The sequence below is a fragment of the Uloborus diversus genome, chromosome 1, assembly GCF_026930045.1.
Source record: "Uloborus diversus isolate 005 chromosome 1, Udiv.v.3.1, whole genome shotgun sequence".
Taxonomy (NCBI): Eukaryota; Metazoa; Arthropoda; class Arachnida; order Araneae; family Uloboridae; genus Uloborus; species Uloborus diversus.
The window spans coordinates 198,005,851-198,033,166 of NC_072731.1; the positions used below are offsets into that span (position 1 = coordinate 198,005,851).

At 32.7% G+C, this 27,316-nt stretch overlaps 2 protein-coding genes across 2 annotated transcripts in view; both read right to left on the bottom strand.

The window, feature by feature from the left end:
* The window catches only part of LOC129224199 (cell death-inducing p53-target protein 1-like), an 80,445-nt gene extending 79,771 nt beyond the window's left edge, over positions 1 to 674 (bottom strand). The window contains exon 1 of the mRNA XM_054858627.1: positions 658 to 674. Coding sequence (XP_054714602.1) covers positions 658 to 667 — 10 coding nt within the window. The 5' untranslated portion in view covers positions 668 to 674. The remainder of the gene's footprint in view (positions 1 to 657) is intronic.
* A 9,719-nt stretch (positions 675 to 10,393) lies between these two features.
* LOC129224214 (tolloid-like protein 2) overlaps positions 10,394 to 27,316 on the bottom strand; it is a 31,448-nt gene continuing 14,525 nt past the window's right edge. Inside the window, exons 7-14 of the mRNA XM_054858639.1 lie at positions 25,825 to 26,018; positions 24,595 to 24,814; positions 19,932 to 20,149; positions 18,377 to 18,544; positions 17,582 to 17,711; positions 17,371 to 17,438; positions 16,650 to 16,763; positions 10,394 to 10,590 (exon numbers count right to left, since the gene is read on the bottom strand). Of these exons, the coding sequence (XP_054714614.1) occupies positions 10,394 to 10,590; positions 16,650 to 16,763; positions 17,371 to 17,438; positions 17,582 to 17,711; positions 18,377 to 18,544; positions 19,932 to 20,149; positions 24,595 to 24,814; positions 25,825 to 26,018 (1,309 nt within the window). The remainder of the gene's footprint in view (positions 10,591 to 16,649; positions 16,764 to 17,370; positions 17,439 to 17,581; positions 17,712 to 18,376; positions 18,545 to 19,931; positions 20,150 to 24,594; positions 24,815 to 25,824; positions 26,019 to 27,316) is intronic.

The window sequence follows — 27,316 nt, forward strand, 5'->3', positions numbered from 1 at the left end:
TCTGCTGTAGAAATGAGTTTCCGAGAAATTTGAAGAAACACGTTTTGGATTAGATACTGGCAATAGGGAAACGTTGGAATTAGACTCCTTTTTCCTTACTTTTCTTCAGAGGAAACCAAGTAGGAAACAATAAAACTAACGTACAATAGATGATAAAAATGAAAAATAAATAAATAAATAAAAAATGTGCAGTTACTGCCATTTATCTGCTCATGGCAGTGTCATATAATACCATTTAAGTGACGCGTCACAACTTACAGGGTGACTCAAAACTATCTTAATTTGCCCACGAGAAAAATTTTTTTTCTATTCGAATGCTATTTGACTAACTTAAACATAGCTTTCAGTACACAATAACTTCAGACTTTATTTATTTTATATTTTCCCTTGCGGTTAGCAACAAATAGCTCCATGATTCATATTTCGGTTCTTTTACTTCAATCAATCTTTTGAAAACAACAAGAAACTATTTTAAAGGAATGCTTAGAGTTTCTTGCTACATTCAGGAACATAAAACTCACGTAACTAAAGTCAATGGAAGTTAATGCGGAATTTAATGGACATGGTAAAAGAAGTAAAAAGGATTTTCTTTTCCAACTGGAAACTGCCAAGAAAAAAGTTCATACATCATTCAGAAAAAAGAAGATACGTATTTACCTGTGGCCATTGTTGTCTTTCGCTTTGTTGGCTCTGCGGAATTCTGGCAAAAGAAGCGGGAAAAATGCATGGTGGTCTTCCATTTCCATGACAACAGTCCACCAAAACAAGCTGCCGTTGACCCATGCTATTCGTTGAAGCCAGTGTCAAGGAAACGGAATGCCGACACTTCCTACTTTGAGACAGTTCATGGTTACTTTTTATGTTTTCCCCTCCCTCTCCCGTATTTATATATACATACATGAGGTTTCCATATCGATTTTGCATGCTAAATTTTTGAAGAATGGCTATATTCCATGTGGCAATTACTGAGCCTTTTTTTACTGGAAGCGTTTGCAGCAGTCAATGATTCCCTTGGCAATAAGAATGTCTGATCTGATTTGACTTTGGGTAAAATAGCAGACATATTAATTTCTTTATCACCTTTCGTTCATTTTCTATCTCAGTTTTAATTTCCTTTTTCTACTCCCATGTGAGACAGTGAGAAGCAAATGGTTGTGAGTGGATATTTTCAAGTTATGAGTAAAACGCGTTTAATTGTTGCGGGACTCGGTAGGCTTTCATTGATATTTGTTTCTAAATAAAGATGTATAGCAGCATCTACCAGGGCTATTAGTACTATATCTTACCCCAAAACAGAGAAGGGGCTACCTTCCATTTGTAATGGTTATCACCAAATTTTTAATTTTGTCAATTGCATTCCTCTGCTTCTCACCGCCTCATATTATGGAATGTTTTCCCCCCGCTGACGAAAATTTCTACGAGTCAGAATTTTCGCAAAGCTTTATAGAAGTTGTTGAGTTAGTTAAATGTGTATGACGAACAATTGGTTGCAAAATTTTACAAAAGAAAATTACACTTGTTTTGAATTTTACAAAATTTGATGCTCTGTAATAATTAAGAAATTATTTAGTTCAAAATTCTTCGAAAAATGAGAACTTTTTAAAAACTTTAGCAAATAATGCACTAGCTGAATTCTTCATCTTGATAATTATGTGTGTACTAGTTACGGGTGTCAGGAAATAGACTGAATGTTTTTAAAATTTTATAGCAGGAAAAGAGTTAATGATAAGAAACAAATTCTTGCAGAATATTCATGTGGAAGGCAGTACAATTTTCCTCTCAAAGTTCGAAATTTCAGTTTAAAATTTTTTCCATAGGTGGCGCTGCACAAGCCTGTAAATCAAGAAAGAAGAATTAAAACTCACCTATTTTCCCTCCGATTGTGACATGTGTTTTCAGTAGACGGTTGCAATTTTAAAAACATTGTTAAAAACTTTTGTTCATTAAAAACGTTAAAAAAGTGTAATTTTTATCTTTTTTTTAATTTGCGAGCTTACTATCTGCAACGCTTGGAAAAAATTTTTGAACTAAAATTTGGAACTCTGGGAAAAAAAATACGTCCCACCACATGACTTTTCTGCAAGAATATTCTTTTTCTCATTTACCGTTTTCCTGTTTTAAATTTTTGAAAACAGTCAATTTCAGGACACCCAGGATCTATGAAGTTTTCTGTTTAAGTAAAATAAGATAAGCTAAAACGGCACGAACTTGAGGGTCACAGATCTGGGTGAAATTCTGGATTTAGGTTGATTTCCACTAGGTATGAACCCAGGTAAATCGGTTTTACTGCATTGGCCCTAGTTCGGCTACAACTAGGGTTACATAGTTGTTGTTCGGCTACATAGTTGTTTGAGTCTAGAAAAGCAATTGTTTTTTCCTTTGAAATTAAACTTGTTTTTAACCATTTTCTGGCATTTGCATTGCAGTAAGAGCCAATTAAATGGATTCACAACACCAGAGTAAATATCCTCCCACCTTCTCCTTTCTACTGACAAGAGACGCCGAATTCCTTGGAAGGGCTGATATTGTCCCAAAGTTTCTAATTCCAAACTCCTCCAAATCAGTGTGTTTCAGACGGCAAAACTTAAAGGTCACGAATCTGAACAAACTTCCAGATTTAGGTCAATTTGTACTAGATATGAGCCCAGATAAAATAGTTTGAGTGCATTGGTTTTAGTTCGGCACCAAGGGGGGGTACTAAATTTGCTTGTTTGGCTTCGGAACTGCAATATAGCTTTTGGGGGCGGGGGGGGGGGGTTTGAAACTCTCCTAACATCTGTCGCATCTTTTGTTAGTACAACGTAGGTGCAGTGAAATTTGCTCTATACTCTGAATGCATTTAGTTGGCCGATACTGCAATGCAATATCAAGAAAAGTGTGAAAAAAGGTTTATTTCAAAGGAAAACCATTGCTTTTCTAAAGCCAAACCAGAAAATTTGGTCCCCCATTACGACCGAACTAGGACCTATGCAGTCAAACCTCTTTACCTGCGTTCATATGTAGTGGGAATTATCCTAAACCCAGAATTTTTTCCGGATCCGTGACCCTCAAGGTCGTGCCGTTTCGTAGTTAGTAAGCTTTCAAATTAAATAATAAGCTATGGTAGAGCTTCTGTGAAGGCATGCGCATGGTAAATGTTTGACTTAGAATTCACCGCAGTGACTCAAAATAGCTTTATTCAATGTACGCAAATGGACAAAATGTCACAAACTGTAGTTAAAGATTAAAAAAAAAATCATTGAAAACGGTTTCTATTGAAACAGGTGTCTAAACTTTGTCAATGACGACAGTTCTTTAATAGTTTTGTTGCATTTAGCTTTAAAATGTTTAGGATAAGAACTAAGATTCATATGACTTAAAACCGAGTATGTCCTTAAACATATTCTTACAGACTTTAACAAAACATAGTTCTGTAAATTCTACAATATATTTTTTCTCTTTTATTCTGTCGCTCTCGTAAATTTAAAAAATAAAATGCACGCAAAAATGAGGTTTGAAGCGCACAGTATTGGGAAGGTGGCCCAAAGCATGTAGGTTAGCGAAGAACGCACGAATGTTGTAGCTTTTGAATTTTTATCGCAACAAATTCGGTTTTATTTCCAAGAAGGGTTCTTGAACTTCAAAATAAAAAGCGATTCTTGCATTATTTTTCATCCAATATTTATTTATTAAAAAACATTACAAACACTTGAAAAACCCGCTTTGTCCTACTAGGGGGCCTAATGCGGGTAAGTTAAATTAATTATGATTTGGTAAATTTGCCAATCAAATGGTGAAGTAATAAATAATTGAATTAACTAACTGCCATTATAAGAAATATATTAAAAAGTTAACCAATTTAAATCGAAAATCTAAGTCAGCACATTTGTTTATAAATCATGAAGAAATAACTGATTAAATTAATAGACTAACTAATTGCCACCATCAAAAAATAACTTTTTGAAGTTATGCATTTCCTATTGAAATGGAAAATCTAAGTCAGCATATGTGTCAAGAAATTTTGAATAAATACATGATTACATCTTATACCCGCTTTGCCTTACCCGTTTTCCCCGAAAGCAAGTTTTTGTTTTTAATAATTACGACCTAAAATTTAGTTTTAAAAAATAAAAAAACGAAATGACTATCGTAGTTTGTAGGTGGATGGTATCAGAATAACGTAATGTTATTGAAATTAAAAAAAAAATGTCTTCGACTAATCACAAGTTACATACCTTTATTTTTTTTTTTTTAAGATAAGCATCATTTTTCTTATTTTAAGTCCGGTTATTCCATGCCGTTTCACTGCAGCCGAGCTTTTACTGATTGAAACTCAGGGGTATTTGAATAAACACGACATACTCATAAATTGCAGATTGCAAACCATGCGGTGGCATACAAATGCCTACCCGCTTTGGGTCACCCTCCCCTATAGATTTCTTTTAGTAAGACTTTTTATTGCTTAATTGTCTGGTAAAAATATATATGTCATTTTTGTTCCTAAAATAAGAAATTGCTGAATATATTTTTATATAGGGACTATCAATGTGCAACTTGAAACTTCTTTTTAGAAAAAAAAACAGTGGGGATGGGGGAAAGACAAAAATGCAAAATGTAAAATATTATTAATGTAACATGTTTCTTTTTTCCTTCCTTCTTTCTTTCTTTCTTTATGTTTTTTGAGGGGGGGGGGAGATTCAGCGCGAAAAGGAATAATAATGAAAACGATATGAGTGATTTAAAAAAAATACTTTGTCAGACCATTTTGAAAAAATTATGCCAATAAAAGTGAAACCATTATGAAAACAGAATTATTTATTTTTCTAAACATTACATTTCTTTACATAAAGGAAACGTTCCATAAAAAGAGACCGTGGTAATTCCATAACAAATACCCGTTGTAAATATACAGCGGAAATGGAATATTATATAATAATATAGTTTAATTTTATTAAACACTTGTTAGAAAATGAATTCACCAACAATAATGTACAACACACGAAACTCTGAAACACGAACGAACATCGTCACAAAAATTTAGATATAGAAGAACGAGACATTTTTTTTTTTCTCACTGTTAAACTCGATTTGTGCATAGATATTAAAAATGTTCTTTGTTTCAAGGCAGTCTTGTCGATATATCGTCATAACATCAGACTCTAACATACCCATAAATGCAAGTTAATCATTTCATTATTTTCATGTTCAATGTAATTTCTTGTGGAATAAGCAGTTGATTATTATTTAAATATTTTTATGTTTAAAAACTGAACGATATTTAAGGGCTTCTAATTCAAGACGTTGATAAATATAGTCCCAAGGCGCCCTAACTCAAATCAGTTTCGCAAAGCAACTTAACTTTGTTAGATGGATATTTTTGCAGAAATTTTGAGCTAAAATATTCTGTTAAATTTCACAAGCAAACATACATCTTTTAAACCTATTTAACACGCGAGCTGCCACACATATTTATGAGAAAATCCGGGTCTGGGAACTCGCGCAATGCTAAGGTATTGAAATATTTCCGATAATATTTAAAAAAAAAACTGTTTCAACAAAATTCATGTAACCTTTTAAACTTCATATTATTTTTTTATATTTCATACCGTACATTACATTCATTGTAGGCCTCCAATAAACAAGGCAAGTTACTTGAATCAACTCTTTGAAAAACTTGCCTGTCAACTAGTTGACTGTCATTTTTTGTGTGTTCACACGAGGAAACTTCAATGAATCAACCTTTCTACTAATAAATTTAATTTAATTGAACAGCTTCTCTACAACGCTGTTAAACTTGAACAGAGTTTGACTGACCATGATTCCATGTGTAGAGTGAACGCTTGAAAATGTTCCGATGAGTTAAATCAAAGAAAATGTTGATTCAACTTAAGGGGGTGAGAATGGTAGCGCACATGTGTCTGATGAGTTGACTCTCATGTGAAGGATGCAGGGATCAAAGAAAAAACTGGTAAAATTACGCTAGGTGATTCCTTCACTTTTTTACACATCTGATAATATCCCGTTAGAAAGTTGAATCAACTGAGTTTCTTCGTGTGTTGGAGGCCTTATACGGTAAGTATCCAAAGAAAGTTGTGGGCTTAACTGAAACCTCAGTTTCAGTCACTGCTAAGTAACGTGGTAGCTAACGTGCTAGGTTCCCATAAAGACAGATATCACGCGGCAGCATATATATCAGGTTCCTATAGAGACATATATAAACGTTGTAGGTCACGTGCTAGGTTCCCATAAAAAAAATGGGCATAAATATAGAGTCGAAGAGGAAGCCTGCATTTATAGTTCTATCAGACACTGATGAATGTTTCTTCATAGCGTAGGTATTTGTTAAAAACGTTTTCGCTCTTTTTTTTCCTTTCCTTTTTTTTTTTTTTTACATTTTGTTGACGGAACATTTTCACTTCAACAATGATACTTTGTGATTTACGAATTTCTGAATCTCAGTTTATAAAGTTTAAGAGAAATAATGTAAATTTTAACACAAAAATTGCTCTAACAGGAAAGGTTCTGCATGAAAAATGTTAACGATTAGTCAAAAATTATATAAGATACTTTACATTAATTTTACAAAAGCACACATAACCAGAACACAAACTCTGAGCTGTTAAAAAGTTTAGGCAGTTTGTATGAGAATGATGTAGACTAAATTTTTCTTACTTATTTCTTTTTGATTTCAAAGTTTACTAAAAATTGCTTTTTCAATGGACCTAGCCTGTGATCTAACGATAATAAATTACATCGCAATTTTAAGGATCTTAATATTGCATTTAAAAAGGCGATAAAGACACCTCAATTTTGATGACACGTTTAAAATACAAGTAGCATTTTAAGTCGCTTTTTAAGGGCTGTCTCTAAAAATCTTAGAAATCAGTAGATGAATAATCTATGAACGTAAAAGGCATTTTTGCAAATTTTAGGCAGGGTTCTGTGTTTTTCAGCAAATTATTCAATTGCAAATGTTTTAATTGTATTAAATTAAACATTCTGACTTTTATTGTGTGTGTAGGATCAGTTGTTTATCTGTGTTAAATCTAATGAAAGTAACTTAACTATTTCAAAATGAATAAAGAAATAAATAAAACGATAATATTGAGTAATTTTAAGAACAGTTCCATAGCTGTTTTAAGAACAACATTTTTCAGTTTTCTTTTCATGCAATGAATTTATGGCAAACCCCTAGATTTTTTTTTCGCTTTTTAAAAGTAATAGTAATGTTTTAAATCATTTCTATTTATCATCTTAAAACTTAGAACTGTCAATAATATGGTTTGTGAATGAAATAAGATAGCTAAATGAAAACGCATTTTATGTTGTCCGAAACTTTATTCAAGTTTAAATGTTCATAAATGTGTCTCTAGAAACTATTATTAATAAAATGTCTCATCTTTTTTTCTGCACCAGTAACAAAACCTAAAATACAGCAATTAAATGTAAAATTTCAATTTTTTACTATGGGGAGCATTGAACAAAAGTATAAGTTTCACTACTAATTTTACAAGACTTCATAAGAAATGATTCTTGATCGTTTTCAAGTGTCATTTACGCAGCCAATATTTCACTTTAGAAAAGTGAGAAGTAGGACTATTTTTGGCAGAGGAATAGGTTTTTTTTCCAGCTCTACGCGCCCACAGAAACTACTCGATTCACGAAAAAACAAAATCAATATTTTGAAACAGATCATCATAAGTTCATAAATACTTTCACATATGAAACAAAAGTTATATATTTTCCTAACATAGTATTACGTACTGAACCAACTTCACAACTTTCACTGAAAGCTCTTAATTCATGAAATTGCGGTAAAATTTGAGCGACAATTATTTGTATCCATAAATATTTTGATATCCTCTAATTAGAATTGCAGTTATCCTAAGTAAGTTTTAGAAAATGTGATAAATAAGATAGCTTACTGCACAACTTCAAAATTAGTTTTTTTACCCTAGCTGAAAGAAAAAAAAATGAGAGTAAAACATTAACTTTTATTTAGACCTAATAAACAAGAAAAGTAATGTTCGTAACAGCACGAATGAAAAAAAAAAAAACATTGCTGATGACTGTCGCCTTTAGAGGGATCTCATTGAAAATGCAGAAAGTGGAAAGCATTGATTATGAAAGCAGTCAGAAATATTGCAAAAAAAAAAAAAAAAAAAAAAACGGTATTACACATATCGTTTGATGACCATCAAGCCGATAATGATTTTTATTCTTAATGACAAAAATTTTTGTTGATAAATGTCGACAGCACATGTCATCAATGCATAAGTATTGAAGCATCGAATATATAAACACTCGGAAGTATTGCAAAAAAGAAAAAAAAAACAATGGTAGCATATCGTTAGATGGTCTTCAAGCAGAAAAGGATTTTTATCCTTAATGAAAAAAACATTGCTGATAAATGTCGCTTGTACAAGAGTCTCACCATCAATGAATAAAGCTGTAAGCATCGATTATGTAAATAGTCATAAATAATACAAAAAAGCAATCATCACAAATACATCGTTTGTTAGCCATCAAGCCGATAAGTCTTTATCTGCTAATTTTGGGGAGAAGCAAATTTGAGAAAACATTAAAAAATCCTCCAGAGCGGGGCGACACGTGATAAACTAAGAGACTCGGTGGAAAGGAAACTTGTAATTCTGAGAAAAAAATTTGGGTTTTGGCAAGAGCTTATTCTTACTGTAAAAAAAAGTCAGAATTATTCTGACAAATGGCAGGTGTGTACGGTCATTGTTTATGTTCTTTATTATAGACAGATGGTTTTCTTATTAGATAGTAATCATATTTCAATAGAAAGTTTTTAGCACCCTTAATTATTTTCAGAGATACTGAACTAATATTTGTTCTTTGTAGCAATTGTAACCTTTTTTTTTTATCAGAAAACATCTGTACGTGTAATAAAAGATGGAAGACAAGGCGTTTTATGCAAATACAAACGAATAGGAAAGCAAGAAATGGTGGGTGTTGGAGCAATCATAATAAACCAACCAGGAAGGCGGGAAAAGTCCTAAATTCATTCATAGAAACGTAAATCAGATGAAATAATATTCTAAGTGTTTTAATCATAATCAGAAGGAAGCAATCACGCAATTTAAAAGCTGAAAAACAAAATAAAAACAGAAAACGAAGAAGAAAACTGAAAAACTTACCACTAAGCGAGAAAAATTAAGTTTATGCAAGCATTAAATATTAGAGATATTAACACAGAAAATATAAAAATTAAAAAAATAAAAAAATTAGCAGTTAATGTGTGAATATACACTCATGCAGGATGTTCAAAAAGTAACTTTCCCTATATCCAAAACCCCAGCGGTCTATCCGCTAAACCAATCAAGCCAAAATTTTAAACATAGCTACTATGCTCTCGAGATTACGATGAATTTAAACAACGCAGCTCTCACGATTGCGGGTGCATAAACGAATTTGGAAAGTTTCGAATGGCTGGACCCAGTTTTTATTTACGCAAACTAATCAGCCTATTGGAAAATCTAAGATGACTTTGAAATGATTGCAAAGTGACGAAAATATTCCGTTTTAAAGCATTTGTTTAGATCAGCATTTTGAGGACAAATTACAGCACATAAGAGGAGGGTTTTTAAAACATTTGCACAATTCACCGGGTCAGCTCAGATACTAGTTGAAGCATCAACCACAAAACACCTCTTGCAAAGGATTGCTAGTGGTAAAACCTATAATGTGCAATGTGGAAAGACTTTCTTCAGTCAGGTGCTCAAACGAAATAGCAATTTTCGCCACAGGCCAATAGCTCCAAATCTATTAGTGGTTCTCCAATTCCCTGATCAATTTGCGTGAGGGAACAATGGGTGTTCTTATTTGAAAAACTTAAATTTCGTTTACTGTAACCGTTAGTATTGAGTTATTTATAATGCTAGCAATCTCGAGAGCATGCCTTCAAATACCCGTATCTGAAATTTTAGTTTACTTGGATCAGACTGTTAGCTACTTTTGAACCACCCTGTGTGTGTATATATATATATATATATATATATATATATATATATATATATATATATATATATAGAAAGTGCTAAAGAGTAGATATAATAGTTTTAATAACATAATAAAGCAATGCTTAAAGTAATAAATATTTCATTATTTTGTTAAAAAAGTAAAGTTTCCAAAAAAAAGTGAGACGCTTTGCTGTGAGGATTAAACGTTGAGTATGTTTTTGAAAAAGGTTAACTCATAGTAGTCATAGTATGAGCTTATTCCGTGTACGAAATAATAAGCGAACATATTTTTCGGTCATTTGGATATACAGTTCACCACTTTTCAGAATTTCGAGTGAAAGCCATGAAGTTTGAACACCTAGCTGCTCCAGAAGGTACGATTTCCGTTGTGAGACATCACATCCGAATGTGCAAATGACGACGCGCATCCTTTAGACGCGCTCTTGAATGGCGATGTGTGGTGTAGGTGCCATTTTGGGCTGATTCCGATGATGTTGGGAAGCTAGAGGACTCCGCCGTCGCTTGCACTTCCGGTGAAAAATGGCACACATGGTGATGACCGTCACAATGGCACCACCAAAAGCCAGTCCTATGACCAAGTGAACATCGATCCCGCTTATTGCTGTGCCTGAAAGCGATAATAACGCATTAGTTAAATGCAATAATTTCTGCCAAAATAAAACATGCAACCCAGATAGCAAAACTTTTGACACAACGAAGTTGCAATGACGTCACTGAGAGTCACAATGTTACCTCAGGATTCCCCGTACCTATTACTTAATGGCTTACCAGTTTAATGGAACCCAGGACAGTCCTTCCATTTGACTCCATACACAAACAGACAAACAGTACTCATACAGCAAAACAATATACAAATACAACTGGAAAATGTAGAATGCCAACAGCGTAAGAATTATACAAAGAAGGGAGTGAGAAGCAAAGGGATGTAAGTGGATGATCTCAAGTTTTGAGTAAAACGTGTTTTAAGTTCCGGTCCTACATAGGCTTTCATTAAAAAGTTTTCTAAATCTGTACTAATAACGTAAAGCAGTAGAGTTTGTTTGTTAGAACGCGCTAATCTCAAGAACTACTGGTTCGAACTGAAAAATTTCTTTTTGTGTTGAACAGTCCATTCACTGAAGAAGGCTATAGGCTATATAACATCACGTTATGACTAATAGGAGAGGAGCAACAATAAAAAATGCATAGAAACGGGAAAATTGATATTATAATATAAAATGGTAGGAATGCAGGATATGCGTAGCCACTGTGGCTCCACCTGAAACTGCGGGATTTGTGATCCAGGGGGCGTAGGTTCAAGTCAGCAATGAAGCAAATCTCGAGGGTACTTTTCAGAGAAACTCCTAAACGATGCTAAAAATGATCGCGCTAATCTCAGAAACTACTGGTTCGAATTGAAAATGTCGTTTTGTGTTAAATCGTGCATTTAATGAGGAAGGTTATAGGCTATAATTTACATTGATATTTTAATTAGAAAAAAAGTTATTCAATATTTTATGTGATTTTTAGTTTTTAGTATTTTTTACAACACAGATCCCGAACAAATTGCGTAAGAAAAATATTTTATGAACTAAAATGTAGGATATTTATTCTTCAGTATGATGAAAAAAAAAGTTTTCTCAGATAGATCGATTTTTGTATTTGTTTTATGCATTTTTGAAAAAAAAAAAAAGAAATAATTCGCATTTTTTCCTGGGATGCATTTTTTCTAAACCGCAAAATGTATAAAGGCCTCTTTTCTGAACTCTAACTATACAATAGTAAAGCCATTTCCCCTTCTTCAGAAAAAAAAAAGTTTTAAAAAATATGCAATACTTATTTTTTTACATTATTTTTTGATGAGCAGCACGGCACGACTGCCAAGCATAGCCGAAGTTTTGTCATTCTTTAATTTAGGATGGTCTTCACGTCATGGAAATGACGTCATGGATACGTGATCCAACTGCAGAGCTTGCTTTTTTTTTTTTTAAATTTTCATTTGGGAATTTTATTTATTTCTCTCCTCCCCCCTCCCGACGTTTTACTGCTGTTATTTAACGTCACATATTTCTGTGCATTTGATTTAATAAATGCAATGAGTTTTCTTTAATTTTTTGCACACTATGGGGAACAGAGACTTTTTTTGTGCTACTATAATTAAATAAATAAAGCACGTGGTTTTTTGCATGATCTTAGTGTCATATACATGGATAAAGATTGTAAATTATCATCCGAGGTAGATAGGCATAGATGGTATCTATAGATCGATAGATAAAATTACGTCGATATAAGGTATATGGTCAGTAAGAGACAGGTAGGCTCGTATTTGCGGAACTTCAACGGGTGATCAATGCACCCCCCCCCCGACTTCAAAAAAATAAAGCTTTTACATAAAAGTGGACGTGCTTTTTGTTATTTTTCCACAAAATGGGCATTGAGAGTACTCCCCCCCCCCCCTCCTTTGGGGCTGCTTGCATAGAAAGGTGAATCAGCTGGTCGCCGCAGGCGGCTATCTTTTTATGTGTTTTTGCGAATGTAGTTTTAAATTCCAAAGAGACTTTAATAAGTTTTTTTTTTTTTTTTGAAAAGGTGGGTAAGAAATTATCATTTCACGTCAGGGGGGGCATGGATTTTCTTATTCAACGGACTTTCTTTAAATTTTTAGCACGAGCAACGCCGTGCAACTACCGTTGGTTCCCTAAAACATAGGAAAGGTTTCCTACCCTTTGTACTGTTTATCTCCAAATTTTTACTTTTGTCACTTTCATCTCTTTGCCTTGCACTCACATTGACATAGGCTTTGAACTCGTCTAATAACTCAATTTTTACTGAGTATAAAAATAAACGCATTAAGATATTTTTTTGTAGAAAACAGTTCATATAAAATAATTCGCAACTCCAGAGCTCGAATACGCTCACTTGCGGTGATTAACAATACTGCAGAAAAAAGTAAAACATTCCACTCCAGTTTGGGGTGTAAAGTAATTTCAGGAGAGTAGAAAAGAAAGCTTCCCACAAACATGATGAAAAATTACTGTCATTCAGTAAACGTCAAAGCAAATTATAATTTTATGGCATTTGTTTGTTTTACCTTTTTCATCCGCCATTAGACAGCGGCTGCAGCTGCCCCTAAAGTTCATTGGAGTTACGAATAGCATAAAGGTATTGTATTACAAGTAAACGCATGATATAAAAATTTTGTTCGTATAAATTAGTCATGTTTGCTATTTTCCGCATGTCCAAACCTTAACTTCAGTTTTTTTCATTGTTCAGTATTTATTTAATTTTATTCTACTTCCTCTTTTGATATATATAACGAAAAATAATTGGAAAAGAAAAAGAAAAGCTAAAATCTTACGTAACGATGAGAGGGAAATGTTTAAAGGAAATGAAAAGTATAGATCTATCTCATAGAAAATCTGCTTTTGCTTGTTAATATTTTTGCAGAATTTCAAACAATGCTCCAGTCAAATATACCTAAGCTTCTAAAAAAGAAGTTTTTACCTTACTGTTTATTAGTTTCTTAATATTAAAATATTCCAAAAAACGGCAGGACGATACTCTGAGAGCTTATACCTATTTTAATTATATTTTCTCTTTCATAAGTACTTTCTATGCTTCTTCTCTTCTAAGCTGTTTTTAATAAGAGTGCTTTGAAAAACATTGAAATGACTTCGTATCAAAATAATTACGCTCTTGAAACACAATGTGCGATTTCTTTTTACTGGATGAGTGAAATAGTTTTATGCTTCATCAACTTCAGCGTAAATAAAATATGCAATTGAAACATTTTGGCTAATTTACTTTTGAAATGTTAGAGTACACAATTGGTGTAACTCCTGACCTACATTATATTTTACAGTGCTAAACTTATATTTTTTTTTTCAAAACGTTTACAATGTTCCTACGCAAATGTTACTACTAATCTATTTAACGTGCATAATCTATACTAATGTTTTTTCGTATGTTTATATGTTCGAGGTAATCTTCGGAACTACAGCACCTATTTGAAAAAAATCCTTCACTATATGAAAGGTGTATTCTTACTGAGTGATATAGGCTATAAATTATGCATATATGTCTTTATGCCATTTTTTAAAACTAATAAGTTCTCTGCGCTACCAGTTTATGTTTCGTACTGTTTTGTTCTTATATACGTAAAAGCGAACACCGACTGTCCCATAACCGCAACGACAGAATGGTTGAAGGTTCTCCTTCAAACTGAATGCTGAATGCTGAGCACATTTAAAAGATAAAAATATCACGTAACGATGAGGCAGGATAACCGCCAAATTTATATATATATATATATTTGAGGCTGCAGAAGATAGAATCTATAGCATTCTATTGGCCTAGGACATTGAAAACCATTTAGAGTCACATAACGTTTACGCTTCAAAATTTAATTAACTGAATTAAAACTGCGATTCGTTTTAGGAAAAATAGTTTTTGAATTCAAGTAGTGTAGATAGACGATAATAATTCGTGTTTCTGAATAAATTTTGCATTCATTGCAACTAATACATTTGTTTCAGAAAATTCTTAGCTGAAAGAGTAATTGCACAGTTACCGTACTTTCAAAGTTAAGAGTTAAAACTACAACGAACAAAATTTGACAAAGAGGAAAAAATAGATAAAAATTATTTGCAGAATTATTCTCATGATGACCGTATATAAGCATTTAAAAACGATAAAATAAAGTAATATAGCTCACAAGCGTCCTATCAGAAGGAAATCGCAAAAAATAAAAAAATAAAAATAAAAGAATAAAAAATGGTGGCATATGAAAGAAGAAAGTTTTCTGAAGAAAACGAGAACAACACTTTAAAAGGCATCCTGGGATTGAAAAAGACTCACATCTTAGTAGAAAATACAATATTCATTCTAATAGCTAATCTGAATTCAGTCACATAAGAATTAATTTGGAACATTTTCGTAGTCCTATGTATTTACAAAGTCGATTAACGGTTAAAGATCCGGAAAACCTGTCAAGCAGCACAACAAAACTCAGCTTTATAGACGACGACAAATCTTGGAAACTAACCTTAGTTTATAAATTTAACTTACCACTCCAAAACTCAGAGAATCGTATTCAACTATTTTAACTTTTGTGTCGCATCTTTTAGACCCTATTGCTTCATGGCAAGCAATTAAAAAATGACGACATATTGCAAGAAGAGCGTCAGCAAAAATACTAGGATTGTCATTCAATGTCAAACGATATAAAAATTAAAGGTAAAATTTGTAAATGAAATGGACATTCATAGTAGGACTTTTGTTTGCCACCATCGCAGAGAATCAACGAAAAAAAACTATTAAAACACGATTTGTACATGAAAACCAAGAACGTAAATTAATGTTGATCGGTATATCCGGCTGAACTAGAAAAAAAAGATAAATAAAATTAACGCTATCAAAAATCAATCAACAGGCTTTTGCAATGTTTTTTTACAGAACTGCCCGACTTAACTTAGAGGCATAAAAATTTACCATTCCACATTCAAACTACTTTTAATATCTCTTCCAGAAAGACTCCGTATGTTTAACAAAAAAAGAGGGCGGGAGAGTTTGTTCAATAAGGTACTTCCTCAGGACTTCTCTTTATGCTTCTAAAATTAAAGGCGATGTCCCAATAATTTTATTGCGCAACTTGAATTTGCCTAATTTATGCAATGGAATTGGACCCCAATTAAAATGTTATGATTTAGAGTATTGTTCTTACAGCACCAGCAACATATCAGCTGACTCACAATCCTTGCATCCCCATAGTCCCTGTACATTTCCTTTACCCCAATTTAATTAATCATAATATCCAATGAAAGTTTCTTATGACATCACCATTTTTGAACGAAAAACTATACGATACGTAGTGCAATGTTACATACGGGAAGTTTGAATTGTTCAGTTGGATTTATATGTTGGTCTCTCTTGATCAAGAAATGAGGTAAATCAATTTGTTTCAAATCTCATAAAAATTAAACAAAAAAGTGTGGCTTACTGTTAATTTTCTAATTAAAAATCACTTTTATAATATTCATTTAAGGTAGATAGTTTTTTTAACCTGAACTAGGTCGGGACGGGCCTCTAGTCAATTATAACTGCTTAGTTAACTTGGATTTATTTCATTAAAAGCGCGTAAATACGTAGCAGTTTTCCGTTATAACTTACAAAAATAGTTCAGTGGGGACTTGTGCTTAATTTTTAAGTAGTAGATACAGGACCTGAAATAGCTCATTTCACTAAACTAGATAGAGTAAATGTGATAATATTATCTTATTACATCATCACGTACACTAAAGATAAAATTAAAATTTAGCTTTCTTCATAAGTTTTTATGTTTCTGGTTGATTACGGATAAATATTTCTGCAGTTAATGCAGTAAAATCATTGCAGAGTCATACATTTTGCTAAAAAAACTGCACATACTGACTAAATGCGCTAACAAATGTGTAACAAATCTATTTTTCAATTAAATGCAAATAAGGTAAACCAAAGACAAAATCTAATAAACCCTCTTCAACTAATTACCTAAATTTTTTTCTAAGACAGAAAAAAAAAACATAGGTTCAAGAAATAATGTTATGTCTGTTCCAACAATTTATATGATTAGGGATATGGAGTCATTTGCTGATCTATATGTGAAACAAAGAATGTATCATATACAGTTTTTTGGCTTCATCAACTTACAATCTTCCTCGTCGGATTCATCTTCTAGGCCACAATTTGAAAGTCCATTACACTTGGAACTCTCAGATATGCAGTACTTGCTTAGGCCACATTGGAACTGGTCACATTTTGTACCTGAAAAAAAAAGGGAACTTTAATTCCATTACTGTACAAACATGCAATAATGATGAGTAATGATAAGTAATGTATTACAAAATATCATAACAGTTTCTGTTGCGGTTTCGTCTTTAAAATTGTCCCTTTTTATGTGTTTTTTTAAATTAATAAAAATTTGTTAGTACAGGATCCCGCATTCATCCTCCGTAAAGTTAAGGTGGAGAAACAGTGAAATGGTATTGGTATATGGCTTATTTGCTGTAGTAACACAGGCATAGAGCATTGATCATCATCATATGTTACGGAAGAGTATGTTCTTCGTAAAGGTGGTTTCCTGATTACTAATAAACAAGAATTTTGCACACGGTTCTAACTTGGCCATCTTAATTCCGTTCAGCTAGAAAAACTGTTAACTTTCAAAAGATCACTGTGCAGGCTATTTTTTTAAATTTCTTATAAGCTTTAAACGTCATATAAAGTTAAAATTATAATCCTTAAAATGTGTAGAAGAAAATCTGATCTCGATTTTCAAGTTACAATTCTCTTTTTTCTTTTTTTAAACATTTATTCACTCATCTTCATTCTTTTTACATTTGTTTTCCTATGCTATGCATTTGTTTAGTACCTTCTTTGACTTCTGTCCAAGTGGCTTGGAAGCCTTTGGCACCAACTGCTTTATCGGCAGTAACAAATCTGAAACAAATCAAAAAAAGACATAAATGTAAAACTGTAAGTATATCCGTGGATATGTTATCTTCACATTTGAGTTAGAAACTTGGTGTTTTACTTTATAACTAATTAGTACAATGACGAGAGAATACAAGAACTAGACTCACGATATTTTCATAATGTTAGACGAGGATAAAATCTCTCGGGTGTGATTAGCCAAGGATTCACCGCACAACTCCATGGGAGGTTCACTAAGTTCTGGATAGACTCGTACTACAGCGCCTGGACAGCCACGACCTAAAGTTAAAATATCATGTGTAATATATATTCTTTAACAGAACAAAGAATTTTCTAACAAAACAAAACAGCAATATTAAGTTACATTTAAGAAACTATTGTTCGTAACAGATTGCAAAACTCTCACAAATTGATTCTGATACAGGTGAGGTTAACACATAAATGAAAAATTTTATCCTCGGATACTTGGAACTAGCTCCCAAACTGCATTTTTCACAGTAAATATTTTTATTTCCGCGTACACTATTTTTATTTGTCAACCACATAGCTCTTTGAGCACGAACCAAACTGTTGGGTTATCACTTTTGAATCTAGAATAAATATGAAAATCATCGATGTATTGCCCCCTTTTTTAAATTTTTCGTCTTCTGCTGAGTGGTCAATAAAATCATTTGCTTAAGGGAATTGCAAAAAACTCACAATAGAATAGATAGCATGCTCTTAGCTCCATCAACAGTTTGCTTTTCTTGCAGTTTGATTTCTTGACTGACTTCTGCAGTTTAAATTATGTATTGATGAATAACATTAGGAATATATTTTGACAGTGTACACTTTTAAGCGCTTAACAGCATGATAACATGATATGCAAAGCCAGACTTTTATAGGTTTCAAATCTTCTGCACTAATTAAAAATAATGAAACTGAAGAGAACGTGCAGTACTCACGTTCGGGGTCGCCTTCGATGAGGAAGAAAACGAATGAAAGGAGTATCCTGTGATGGGGTCGGACGGTGATGAACCAGTTGCATACCTGCAGGGTCGAGTGGTAGGATCCCGGGAATCCCGGACTGGCCAGGATGCCTTCGGTAAGCTCGGAGATGTTACGACCACAATCTGTGGAAAAAACCGTCAAGGCACATAAATAATGGATAAAAATATGTCTGTAAAAAATAAAAAGTCAGCCCTTCAATAGACGGTGAGACATAAATGAATACCGTATTACCCTGCATTATACGGCATGCCGGAAAAAATCGAGGTTGAACAGCATGACAGGGAAATTCGAATTTTCCGGCATGCCGGATAATTTCAGGTTTAATTTGCAATAAAACAAAAGTAAATTTCCTCATTCAGCTCCAATCAGAAAGCAAACCACTGTGAGGAAAAATATAAATAAATCCCCGAAAGTAACCTTCTTTCAAAAAAAAGTGTATTGCTTATAATATGAGCTTGTTATTTATAGTTGGTCATTATTAATAGATTTAAATATATGCTAAAAAAAGAAATCAATTTAGAAACAATCATCGTTACTGCGATTTGTTCATATTTTTTTTAATAAAAAATTTTGGGTTCTTTTTAGAGAGGTAAGTTTAATTTTTATTTATTGAATAACTATGGTAAATGTTTTAGCACTGGTTTACGGGCGGTAACTTACTGCTTAAATGTTTGCTCACTTAGTTTTAATTTCACTTTTATAAAATTATTCGTTATTAAACAATATTTTTCTTGTTAAAATAATAAATGACATTGTTAGTAAATATCTTTACATAATTAAACTGTTTATTAATACTAATAAGATACATAACTTATATTCATTTTTAAGCTGAACATATACTTTTTATAGTATTATTTTTCCTGACTTCGATTTTTCCGACATGCCGGAAAGGACCAGGCAAGCGTTATTGAAAATCTTTTGACCCCCGAATTTTTCGGCATGCCGGATAATTCGGTGTAATAAGGTAATTATTTTTAACGAATGCAGTAAACGCATCGCAAAACCGACTCTGGGCTAATTTTTATTTTCATAAGTTTATATCGATGTTTCATTGTTTTGACCCCAGCATTAATGTTTGCAATTTCATTGATGCTACATTTAGTAAAAAAATGGTTTGACTCAGCTTTGTCTTACCGTGCATTGAAGGGTTAATTCACAAAAATAAATTTCAAAAGTTAAAAAGTAGTTGCTATGCTGAAAAATTGTAATAACTATTTCTTATGAAGAAATAATATAACTGAACTAGACATAAGATTAGCTGTATAGCAAGGTTGCACCAGAGTGGAAGGGAGAGTTAACTGCCCAAAACTATTGAAGAAACTTCAGAATTCGAGTGCAGCGAAGAAAGGGAAAAATAATTTTTGAACATTTATTTTTTTAAAAAGAAAGTAGAAATTTTGCATTCACACGTCCTACTATTATCGTCACAACAGTTGGAGCAAACCTAACCAGGCAGCAATGTTAAAGCTAAGCAATTGAGAATTGCTTTTTAAGCACGTATGTCCTTACCAACGTATCTGGCTGCAGCAGGGAAGAACTCATAGGTGGCTGTAAATCCGGAGGCAACCCCTTTGTCGTCTGTGTGTAGAATAACCTTCATGGCGTCGACCCCCAGCTCTGACATTATTGGGCCAGGAGCTGTTCGGCCGCAATATCTGCCCAATAACCGCTCCCGTCCAGAAGGGTACACTTCATAAATTTCCAGCCAGTCCTCATCGCAAATTTCACTGCAAAATGAGCATTTTATAGAAGCATTCTATATTAACAGCAACTAAGCAGAAATTAAAAGAAACAGTTGAAGATGAATAAGAGTCCATAATTCAAAGTGTACAGGGTGTTCCGTTTTCACCTGCAAGGTCTCTACTTTTGCAACCGTTAGTCCTAGATGCATACTTCCAATTACAAAAATGATTACACAACTTCGTGAAGCAGAGTCTTACGAACAGGGATAGCCAAACCAATACAAATAAAAGTTTTTGTTATAGTGATCGTACAATACGTTCGGGTTTTAACTATTGATGTAGCAAGGATATAATAAGAAGTTTAAATACAAATGTAGAAATAATGTGAAACACTTCCGAAATAATTTTTGAGATGAAAAGCTAGAAGTAATGCTTCTATCTCTCTGCCATTGATTTAAAAGACTAATGTGTACTGATTAATATCTTAAATTGCTAAATTTAAAACATACTTTTGCCCTTTTTATTGAAAAAGTTTTCAAAGTTTTTTGTCATGGACTCACTGTGTATTTCTTTATTCTATCTGATTAATTTTGTTGAATTCTCTTATTTAAAATTGTACCAGCAAAAAGTAGTTAGAAAGTGACTAAGACATTTAATCCCAAAAATACCTCTAAGATATCCTACTGTTGCTCTGACGTTATGTTTCGCATGGATTCACTGGAAATCTGGCTAAATATTGTCAATTCGACTCTGTAGTCGGCATCTCATTTTTAACAACAAAAGGTTTAGAAACTAGCAAGTGATCACCCATTGATAACATTACTTCGATCCGCAAAGAGATAATTGCCAGGAAAAAAGGTACTTGTGGTATATACAGTCAAAAAGAAGGGTGCGCAACTAAATCTCATTAAGATGTAGTGTACGAAATTCCTACATACGATCCTTCTACGGTCAAACGTTAAGGGTTATCAGGTTTACGCACGTAAGTATACTTACATCCGATACATAAACTTTGCACAAAACGTTTGAAAATGAACTCGGGAAAAGTCACAATTGATATTTCGATTGTTCATTCCTTTGTAAATAAACTAAGAGGTGTGCCAAAAAGCTAGTTGAAATTCCTCCAAGGTGATTGAAAAGGAAAGGCTGGGAATTGGAAGAGTTCTTTTTTTTTTTTTTTTGTGATTATATTACATTTACTTGGTACAAAAAACTGAAAACCTGAGCAGTTGATCTAAATATATGAATGTAATGTGGTAACTAAGCTCATTATATTGCACAGTTTTCTTCGTGAAAATTCCTTAACCAAATAATAATAATAACATAACGGAATTTATTCGAAGCATTTAAACTGATTATACCCTGATTATGTCCGGTACTATTGATATCAAGATAACGGAGAAATTTATCCAGTCCTAGTTGAAGACTACTTGAGAGAGAATATCTCGAGTGGCCTCCAAGTAGGACTTAATGCATCCGGTTCAGTTGCTATTAAGATAAGCGAGAGCTTCCTCCTTGCCTACACGCAGATTACGCAACAGAAAATTTCAGTATACATTTTTTTTTTTGCTATATTATGACAGACAGGAATATTGCTAGAGTTTTTTTTTTTTTTTGTAATGAAAACACTCCTTGACATTTTTTGATAGAGTGAAATACATTTTGAAGAAATGAAATGTTTTCAAACAATAAAACCATAGCACAGTAATTTATCCAACAAAAAAAATAAAAAATAATGATATAAAAAATAAAATAAGAACTTTCTGAGAACGAGATGGAAGAATTAGAATGAGAGGGAAATGAAACTTATGCAATGTTTTTATTTCTAGCCTTAAGAATATGTGATATTTTGAATTTATAAATGTGCAAACGCGTAATTTAAATTGCGCTTTTCCCATTTTAAGTGAGACTACATTTTTGGTTAAAATAGAAAGCGTGAGAATACGCTTCTAGATTCATAAAAATATCTTTGCATATTGTAGTAACATAGAACGTAAAGTATGGTTGTTTAACAGTGTAAATTTACATTGTATCACAGATAATTTCTGGACAAAGTTCCTAGATTTCACAGGTTTCTGTATTTTTTTTTTTTTTTTTTTGAAAACGAGTATATTTTCAAAAATGTTTCCTGAAATAAAATATTCATGAATTCAGACTTTTCGCTACCGTGAAAAACAAATAAGCTGCCCGTGTGCAAATACAATTTGATCATTTTTTAAATGATTTGACTTCAGCTCAATTACGGTCTTTTCAGATCGTCTGATACCCAAACAAAGGCAAAATGCAGGCTCTGCATATTGTAGATATGCAAGAACAGTAGCAAAAGAAGCTTTTTGCAATTTAGACGATGCCAATCTATTACTATAAACTTATCTTTCTATGATGGTTAACCCATACTTCATAAATGTGACCTGTTTTTATTGGGAAGGTTACTCAATTCTGCAGAAAGATTCCAGGTTGAAGGTGACTGACTTTTTTCAGGAAATTCTCCTACTTCTTGGCAGAAATTAGTCACATTAGCTGCCCGTTATTTTCCCGTAGCGTTTCGTTATTTTTTTTCTTTCTTTTTAGTTAGCAAGAAGTTGCACTTTTGCTGATGACTCGATGAAGTGCACTTAGATGATCCCTTACTTTTAAGACAGGATCTTTTAACCGATCTCAAAGTAGAACTTTGTACTGGTACTATTGACATAAACATAACAGAGTGCTTCATTCAATCCTACTTGGACATTACGCAAGAAAAATCTCAATTTATGCTGTTTTTTTTTTTTTTTTTTTTTTTTTTGCGTATTAGGACAGTTATCTGCACGTATAATTCACTGTAGTAACATGTATATTTGTACGATTATTTCGAACATCGGTGCCCAACCTGCTGCAGCTCACAGGTCATATGTGGCCCCCAAATCGTAGCTATGTGTCAATTTGTTAAGTTTGATGTTACGAAATAAAACCCACGCTCTGAAAACTTTCACTACAGCCTATCAACTGTAGTCGGTTTTAAGAATACATTTTAAAAACTTGGAATTAAACAGTCAAAAATTGATTTCTAAAAATAATTAATTATAGCAATAATAAAATAAGTATCAAGAAATAATAACAAATATTCTTGGTTTCTATGTTTCTTTAATTTTCCCCCCATCTTTTTTTTTAAGAAAAACATTAAGCACAGTAAAACCTCTCCCCTTACGCGGACAGTTTTTAATTCCCCAACATTAAGTCATTGAGCCTAATGTATTAGAAATCTCTTTCGTACGGACAACTCAAATACGGACACGGACACTATATTAGTTATTTGCATGGTTCTTTCCTTTTTTGCGGATAACTGAATTCAGGAATAAAAAATTAAATTTTAAGAATAAAATAATTAAATAATGTTAAGTTTGTGACATTTATAAAGTTGATGAAACCCAGTTGTTTTAAGGAGTTCGGCAGGATATAACTCTATCTTAATGGACAAAAAGGTGCTCTTGTAAGAAATTTTCTAAAGGCATTTCACAATTTTTTTCGGAGCACCATGGATGACATGAAATTTAAACCTAATGTCATCCGGAAAGCAGCAAGACTCCAGTGCTTTAAAGGTTTGGATTTAATGAATGCTAGATTTAATGCAATTGAGCAATGGGACGAAAAATGCTAAAACTAGTAGTAAATTGCTTAGAACTGTTAATGTGTGTAAAGTACGTTTGGAGGGGGCTGAAGCAATAGCAAGTTGCTTTCATCGCCTTGGATTCAAAAAAGGATGTGTCAGAATAGAAAATTTTGTGACAATGATGAATCTGAAAGCTTGTGCATCCAGTAAGGTTCAGAAATGCAACTTCATGCAACGTAACCTGATAAAATAGCGTTGATTATTATATTACTAAATATTTCAAACAGTAGAAAGTTATAAGTTATGGAGAGTTAAAGTGCGTACAGTGAAATCTGTGTATAACAATACTGTCTGTAACAATAAACCTGTCTATAACGATATTTTCCGTGGACCCACCAGCAAAATGTCAGCATTATTAATCAAACTGTCTATAGCGATAACCTGTCTATAACAGTACTTTTTTTTTACTTCCCAACAGTATCGTTGTAGACAGGTTTCACTGTATTATAAATATATTTAAGTTGAGAGTTAAAAACGAATAATGTAAAATAAACAAATAAAAATGTAAAACGTATCTCTTGCAGACACCCCTCTGTTACGGACAAAAAAGTTTGTCCCGTTAGTGTCCGCTTTAGAGGGGTTTTAGTGTATATTTAAGCCGTACATGTGCTTTGGCCGGCGGGTAATAAAAAGATGAGCACTATTGACTTTGCCGAATCATAACAATGTCCGAATTTTTATAAACTAAGTGTGGAAGAACTATATTTTTAAATGATCGAAGCAAAGTCATGCATTTCTGCTTTCTATGTATAACTTTTTGAATTTTAAAACAGTACGCTTACATTTTTCAAGCACTGTTTAAAGAAAAGTGAATAGTGTCTCTAACAAAACTTATGCTCACTTATAACCATAGGTCTCCACATCCATTTTGGTTTTGAAATAATTAAATACCAAATTAACTTGCTCGCCCTGAAGTCCCAAGAAAAAATATTCACAAGTCATGGAAGAAGGATAATTAGCGGGATAATGTGGCGAGTTAAAGTCCCCATCTTTTTGGCTCTCGCTGCGATAGTAGAACTGGCATGACCCATTTGGCGATGCAGTCCCAGGAACCTGATAATCTGCAAGAAAAAAATATTACTTAGATTATTGAAGAACTTAAATACATTTTAAAATACAGTGTTTTTAAAACCAAATTCTTTATTAATTACATAACTATAGACGCATTAACGAACTGTGAAATAACTATTTAATATTTAGTATGCGTTCTCTTGTTCTTGATGAGTATTTTTAGTCTTTTTGGCATACTTTTCACAAGGTTAACACCATTTCTTAACTTTTAAAAAAAAGACGTAAAGAACTGTTTGTACTCTTTATTATATATACTCACAATACACATACTCACTAATTACCTAAAACAAACTTTAAATATAATAGAACGCACAAATAAAAAGAACTAGTGAACTGTTTAAGCTGATTGAGGTTATGTTCCTGGTAGGTAGATAAACGAAGAACGTAAACAAAGCAGACAGTGCTGCCACCTGCAAACATTAAATTATACTAAAATAACGTAATAATAAGTGTACAGTATATACTGTACTTTAACAGCAAAATAGTATTTTAGTACAAATAGTGCACAAAAAAAACCTCTTTAGTCTAATAATTTAGCTAGCACTGTAATATTATAATGCTAACAACAAGCCAAATCCGTACAAACATTATTTCGTCTTATATCTGTACCTCAGAGGCAGACTAGCGTAATTCCAAAAATGTCAATTTTCAGGTTATTATGGCTTTATATGTAGAATAATATTCCACATCGAGTCATCACAACGCAATTCTATAAAAGAAATAACATTATAATTATTCACTTGCATAAGAGAGCACGACCCCATCTATAGTATGAACCAGACGAAATTTTTTTCACTCTCCTGTAAAATAGCAATACATTGGTCTGGTTCTGATTTACAGTTATTAGCTTTACAGTTTCAAGGTTAACAGAACAGTCCATTTTCAAATTCACTTTAGTAATTTCTACTGCAGAAAGTAATAATATTACTTAGAACTGTTGTATTGTGTGAAAAATTAAAGGTATGTAATTACAAACTAAAACTTATAAGTGCTTTTGTACCTGCTTCGAAAAAATATCGAGCCTTGAAACCTTGTCCCTGTGTTGAACCACTCTTGAAGATCATGACGAGACGTGGACCATCAGATTTCAGAATTGGAGGAAGATTTTGTCCACATAAATTGTGATCGAACTCATCTAAAGCATAGCGTTCTTCTTGCCCTTGAAGATAAATTCGTAAAAATCCATCTGTGCACCTAAAAGTAGAAATATAATATTTTTTAAATGCCATTCTTTCTGTATTTTTTCCACTTAAGATTTGGATATTTGGGCATTCCTTACAATTCCTTTAAATTCCAGGCTTTGCAATATTGAACTTTTAAACCTATTCAAATTTTATAGGATAAATTGCATATTTTTGACAAATTGCATGATAAAATCTGATGATTTCAAACCGTAAAGATTACAGTTGTATGCGGAGTGTATCAGTTACGGATAAAGTAAGAATAACGGGTAAACCTAGCTTTAACCAGTTAAGCGGGGATTAGCAGCGCCTTGCGGCTAAAGGCCGAAGAGCCCCTAGCCCTAGTAGAGTTTTAGCCTTAAAACTGGGTTTAACCAACCCCAGTCGGTTAAAGTCTGAAGTTACGTTGTAAATTTTTATGAAGCCATTTTTTTATAGGTGTAAGTATAGGTAGTACTCAAATAAAAGTAAACCGTAAATAAAGACATTAAGTTATGAATAAAAATGAAATTTAAAAGTAATCAATGAAAAATGACATTAAGTTATTAATAAACATAAAAATTAAAATAATCAGAGGTATTTTTAAATTCTATTTGTTATTGCAAGATAAACTTGAATGGCATTTAGAGTTACATCAAATAATTGCCCTTTACCAAGACATTGTTTCGTTCCACATTTTGTTTTACAGTGGCATTTTTCGAATCCTTGACCACCGAAAGTTGATTGTAGATATGCAAGTTTCCGTAAAGACTTGTCACTTGTTGTCGATCTTTTACACCTACGGAGCATTTCTTTCAAAAATACAAATTTTATTTGACGGTTTTCGGCTCATAACACAAAGAGTTTTTAGTCAAACGTTACTCAGAATATTTGAAAGCGTACAAGAGAAACATCATAATCAAATTTAAAGTTGAAAGATTGAAAATTTAATGAAATATTAACGCTTAAAGCAATTGAATGCCCATTGCGCATGCACGAAAGATAGAAATGTATAACCTTTATAATTCTAAGCGCAAGTAAATCCTGCAACTCATAATGAAATTCCAGCTTGATATCTTAAAAAAGTTATTAGCGACCTAATGAGCCGAATTTCAATAATTATTGGATACGCCATGAATCGTAAGGGGTCGTTCGCAAACTCACAAAATTTTTCTGTTATCGTGCAGAGTGCTTCATAGATAAAACGAATTATTTGCGAACGATCCCTCACGGTTCGTCGCCTATCCAGGAATTATTGAAATTCGGCTCATTAGATAGCTGATAACATTTAAATTTTAAAGATATCCAGCTGGATTTTCTTATGAGTTGTAG